At 40.4% G+C, this 5,967-nt stretch overlaps 1 protein-coding gene across 1 annotated transcript in view; it reads right to left on the bottom strand.

Annotated features, from left to right (window-relative positions):
• Positions 1 to 4,510: 4,510 nt before the first annotated feature.
• AHNAK2 (AHNAK nucleoprotein 2) overlaps positions 4,511 to 5,967 on the bottom strand; it is a 38,178-nt gene continuing 36,721 nt past the window's right edge. Inside the window, exon 10 of the mRNA XM_072427661.1 lies at positions 4,511 to 5,962. Within this exon, the coding sequence (XP_072283762.1) occupies positions 4,511 to 5,962 (1,452 nt within the window). The remainder of the gene's footprint in view (positions 5,963 to 5,967) is intronic.

Here is a 5,967-nt window from a genome sequence, read left to right as displayed (position 1 = left end):
AGTTGTGATGGCTTTATCAACTTTTGTAACCTTTTGCTTGTGCTTTTTGATTTCGACTTTTTGTTCCACATCTTCAGTCTCCTCTGTCGGAGATTTTTTATCTACCTTAATGATATCCGATACAGTTTCTTGTAAGAAAACCTTTTGTTCTTTATCTGTATCTGGCTTTTTAGTTATTGTCAATGCTTTATAATCTTCCATCTTTTCCTTTTCATTTAGCACTTTCTCTGCAACTTTTCCCATTATGTCAATGTTTGATTCTTCAGTTGAGGACATTTCAGATGCAGGTTCTCTTTGCACAGCCTCTGACTCCTCCTTCTCCATTGATGCAAGGACATCTGTGACTAATTCACACTTGTCAATGTCAGGTATGACAGAGATGGTTTTTGAAAGAATACTGTCACTTTCTTCTGTTTTGCTTAGCATTGGAACTTGGAATGACTGTAAAGAAATGTTCCACTTGGTTTCCATTTCCGGTATGCTTTCCTCATTGTCCTCTACTCCAGCCTCAGTGATGTAATCCTTTTCTTCTGATATGATTGTGTCGGTAATTCCACTAGTATCAGTCTTGCTTGGTACCTTATTTTTCACGTCTGGAGAGATTACTTGGATTAGATTGGATGCATCTGTTTTAACTTCAGCAGCTTCTATTTTTTCTTTACCTTTTTCAGGCATGGATATCTTTGCTTTTGCATCTTTTAAGTCTATTTTATCTTTAGGTTCTTCTGTGACAATGTCATGTGCCTTTATTTCTGTTTTCAAAGTTGAATTTTCTTTTGTAGATTTCTGCAGTTTTGTCTCAGTGACAGTTGATGGGGCTGCTTCTCTGGGCTCATCTACAGAAGATTCTGTAACTTCTCTGGCGCTAAATAGTGGTGTTTTGAATGTGGGAAATTTCCATTCAGATGGTACTTTTTCCTTCTCTTCCAAAGCAGATGGCACTTTAGAAAGGACTGTTAAGGTCTCTTCTGAAGCATTTTCTTTTTCCAAACCCTCTTCAATTTTAACAGCTGTTGCCATTGTAATGGTTTCAGTTTCTGGTGTACTGATTTTAATCTGTTCTTCAAAAACCATTACCCAGTCTTGGGTTTGTGGGAAGACTTCCCTTAATTGAGCATTTTCTGCTGTGGTCTTAATTTCAGGGGTAGTAACATGGAGCTCCACGGTAGGCGAAATAGCTTCTACACCATGGGTCTGTACAGTTGTGACGGTTTTATCTACTTTTGTCATCTTTCTCTTCTGCTTTTTGGCTTTTCTTTTCCCAATCTCTTTAGTTAATTTTTCATCTACCTCTACCAGTTCTGATACAAATTCTTCTACCTCATCCTTTAGTTCCTCAGCTCTGTCAGGCACTTTGTCTATTGGCAATGCTTTAGAATCCCCTAACTTTTCTTCTTCAGTTAACACTTTCTCTGCATCTCCTCTTGGTATTTCAGTTTCTGCAGCAGGCTCTGACCCTCTGATGTCAGTGATGTCAACCTTTTCTTCTGACTGGATTGTCTCATTTGTATCACTTGTAACAGTTTTTGTGGTTGTAGCCTCAGTAAACAATTTTGTCTTGCTTGGTACCTTAGGTTCTACTTCTACAGAGACTTCTTTGGTTGCATCTTCTGCTTTTGCATGACCTGTGACAGAGATTGTGCTGGAAAGAAAACTGTCGCTTTGTTCTGCTTTGCTTAGGACTGGAACTTTTTCTGGTATTCTTTTTTCTTCGCCATCTACCACTATGCTCTCCTCTTTAGCCTGCGTGATATAATCACTTCCCTCTAATTTGATTGCACTTGTAGCTGCAATGGCATCCTCTGTCTCACTTAGTAACTTTCTTTCCACTTCTTGAAAGGTTTCTTTGAAAGCATATTTTGTTTTTGCCTCAGATTTGCCAAACAATGGAAATGTGGGCATCCTGAATAAAGGAAGTTTCCAACCCTCTGATTCTGTTTCTTTTGTTTTCACATTTTCCTCGGGAACTGTTATCTCTGCTTTCACTTCTACTGTGCCTATTTTATCTTTAGGTTCTTCTGTAACTGTGTCATCTGCTGTTTTATCTGTTTTCACATGTGACATTTCTATTGTGGATCTTTGCAGTGTTGTCTTTGTGACAGTTGTTGAGGCTGCTTCTCTGGGCTCATCCTCAAAAGACTCCGTAGTAACTTCTGTGGCTCCAAAAAGTGGTAATTTAAAGCTGGGCAGCTTAAATCCTGATGAGACCTCCTTCTCCTCTGCTAAAGCTGATGGCACTTCAGTAAGGTCTTTCAAGACCATTTGTATAGGTTCTATTTTTTCAACACCCTCTCCAGTTTCAACAGCTGCTTCCACTTTTATGGTTTCAGACTCTGGTGTGCTGACTTTTACCTGCTCTTCAAAGATCATCACCCAGTCTTGGGTTTGCGGAGACATTTTCCTAATGTCAGCATCTTCTGCGTCTCTCTTAATTTCAGGTGTGGTTACATGAAGCACCATGGCAGGGGATATGGCTTCCACACTGGTCTGCACAGTTGTGATGGTTTTCTCTACTTTTGTAATCTTTTTCTTGTGCTTTTTTATATTTCCTTTTGTGCTCTCTGTAGGTGATTTTTCATCTCCCTCCGCCATCTCTGATACAATTTCCTCTACATCAACTTTGAAGTCCAGAGGTGCGGCAGTCTTTTTGGGTATGGGCAACGCTTTAGAATCCTCTAACAGTTGGTCTTCAATGAACCATTCCTCTTCATCTCCTCTTGGTATTTCTGTTGCTTCAGTTGGGGGCACTTCAGATGGAGATTCCAACTGCACAGGCTTTGACATTCCAGTTTCAGGGATATCAACCTTTTCTTCTGAATTAATTGTCACAGTTGTTTCACTTGTATCAGCTTTTGTGATTCTAGCCTCTGTGACTAGCTGTGTTTTCCTTGGTACTGTAGTTTCCACTTTGCAAGTGGTTTCTTTGGATGCATCATCTGCTTTTGCCTCAGCTGTGGCAAATAATGAAAACATGGGCATCTTGAATGAAGGAAGTTTCCAACCCTCTGATTCTGTTTTTGCCTCTGGGGTTTTCAGTTTTTCCTCAGGTGTTGATATCTCTGCTTTTACTTCTGTCAGGTCTATTTTATCCCTATGTTCTTCTGTGACAGCATCATCTTTTAATACTTCTGTTCTCACAGTTGAAATTTCTGTTGTGAACTTTTGCAGTGTTGTCTTAGCAATCGTTGGTGGGTCTGCTTTTCTGGGCTCATCCACAGAAGATTCTGTTGTAGCTCCTTTGGTGCTAAATGGTGGCATTTTTAATGTAGGCAACTTCCATCCAGATTGCACTTCCTCCCCCTTTGCCAAAGCAGATGGTACTTCAGTAAGGTCTTTCAATACCGTTTGTAAAGATTTTACTTTTTCTATACCCTCTTCAGTTTTGATGGCTACTTCCACTGTGATGGTTTCAGTTTCTGGTGTGCTGGTGTTTATCTGCTCTTCAAAGATCATCACCCAGTCTTGGGTTTCTGGAGAAACTTCTTTTAATTCGGCATCCTCTGCTGCTGTTTTAATTTCAGAAGTGGTTACATGAAGTTCCTTCATAGGGGATAAAGCTTCTATACCATCAGTCTGTACAGTTGAAATGGTTTTCTCTACATTTGTAATTGTTTTCTTGTGCCTTTTCACTTTGAGTTTTCTTTTCCCACTATCTGTTGGTGATTGTTCATCTTCTTCCACCAGTTCTGCTATAATTTCCTCTACCTCAACCTTCAATTCCTCAGATGTGTCAGGCTTCTTGGATATTTGTAACACTTTAGAATCCATCAACGTTTCCTCTTCAGTTAACACTTTCTCTAGATCTCCTTTGGGTATTCCAATTTCTGTTGCTCCAGTTGAGGGCAGTTCACATGGAGATCCCAAATGCACAGGCTCTGACACTGTAGTCTCAGTGATGTCAACCTTTTCTTCTGACTTTTCCTCTTCAGTGAACACTTTCTCTGCATCTCCTCTTGGTATTTCAATTTCTGCTACATCAGTTGCGGGGTCATCTAGATGAGATTCAAAGTGCACAGACTCTGATGCTCCGGTCTCAGTTATGTCAACTTTTACTTCTGACTTGATTGTCTCAATTGTTTCACTTGTAACCGTTTTTGTGGTTGGAGCCTCTGAAAGCACCTCTGTCTCACTCGGTACCGTAGTTTCCACTTCGAGAGGGGTTTCTTTGGATGTGTCATCTACTTTTGACTCAGATGTGCCAAATAAAGATAATGTTGGCATCTTGAATGAAGGAAGTTTCCAACCCTCTGATTCTGCTTCTGTTGTTTTCACTTTTTCCTCAGGCACTGATATCTCTGCTTTTAGTTCTACCAAGTCAATTGTATCTTTAGGTTCCTCTGTGATAACTTCATCTGTTATTATTTCTGTTTTTAAAGTTGAAATTTCTGTTGTGGATTTTTGCAGTGTTGTTTCAGCAACAGTTGGTGGGGCTGCTATTTTGGGCTCATCCACAGAAGATTCTGTTGTAATTTCTCTGGTGCCAAAAAGTGGTATTTTAAAACTTGGCAGCTTAAATCCTCTCTGTTGGGGATTTTTCATCCACCTCCACCAGTTCTGATACAATTTGCTCTACATCAACCTTCTGTTCATCAGCTGCGTCAGGCTCTTTGGGTATTGGTAACACTTTAGAATCCTCTAACTTTTCCTCTTCAGTGAGCACTTTCTCTGCATCACCTTTTGGTATTTCAGTTGGTGGTGCTTCAGTTGTGGGCACTTCTGATGGGGATTCAAAGGGCACAAGCTCTGACCCCCTAGTTGTGGTGATGTCAACCTTTTCTTCTGACTTGATGGTTTCAGTTGTTTCACTTGTAACAGTTTTTGTGGTTGTAGTCTCTGTGAGCACCTCTGTCTTGCTTGTTACACTACGTTCCACTTCGATAGCTGTTTCTTCGGATGCATCTTCTGCTTTTGCATCAGATGTGCCAAATAATGAAAATGTGGGCATCTTGAATGAAGGAAGTTTCCAACCCTCAGTTTCTGCTTCTGCCTCTGGGGTTTTCAGTTTTCTCTCAGGCACCGATATCTTTGCTTTTACTTCTAACAATTCAATTTTATCCTCAGGTTTTTCTGTGACCGGATCATCTGTTACTATTTCTGTTTTCACAGTTGACATTTCATTAATGGATTTCTGCAGTGTTGTCTCAAAACCGGTTGGTGAGTCTGCTTCTCTGGGCTCATCCACAGAAGATTCTGTTGTAACTTCTCTTGTGCTAAATACAGGTAATCTGAATGTGGGAAACTTCAATCCTGATTGCACTTCCTTCCCCTCCACCAAAGCAGATGGCACTTCAGTAAGGTCTTTAGGCAATGGCGATGCTTTAGAATCTTTGATGTCAACCTTTTCTTCTGACCTGATTGTCTCAATTGTTTTACTTGTAACGGTTTTTGAGGTTGTAGTCTCTGTGAGCACCTCTGTCTCGCTTGGTACACTACTTTCCACTTCAGTAGCTGTTTCCTTGGATGCATCTTCTGCTTTTGCCTCATATGTGCCAAAAAATGAAAATGTGGGCATCTTGAATGAAGGAAGTTTCCATCCCTCTGTTTCTGCTTCTGCCTCTGGGGTTTTCAGTTTTTCCTCAGGCACATACATCTCTGCTTTTACTTCTACCAATTCAATTTTATCCTCAGGTTTTTCTATGACCGCATCATCTGTTACTATTTCTGTTTTCACAGTCGATATTTTGGTTATGGTTTTCTGCAGTGTTGTCTCAACACCAGTTGGTGAGTCAGCTTCTCTGGGCTCATCCACAGAAGATTCTGTTGTAACTTCTCTGGTGCTAAATTCAGGTAATTTGAATGTGGGAAACTTCAATCCTGATTGCTCTTCCTTCCCTTCTACTATAGCAGATGGCACTTCAGTAAGGTCCTTGATGACCGTTAGTACTGGTTCACCTTTCTCTATACCCACTTCAGTTTTAATGGCTACTTCCACTGAGATGGTTTCAGTTTCTGGTGTGCTGACCTTTA

This window comes from Pyxicephalus adspersus, chromosome 12 (genome assembly GCF_032062135.1).
Source record: "Pyxicephalus adspersus chromosome 12, UCB_Pads_2.0, whole genome shotgun sequence".
Classification (NCBI taxonomy): Eukaryota; Metazoa; Chordata; class Amphibia; order Anura; family Pyxicephalidae; genus Pyxicephalus; species Pyxicephalus adspersus.
Note: the sequence above shows the minus strand (reverse complement) of the source record. Positions and strands in the feature narration are given on the sequence as shown.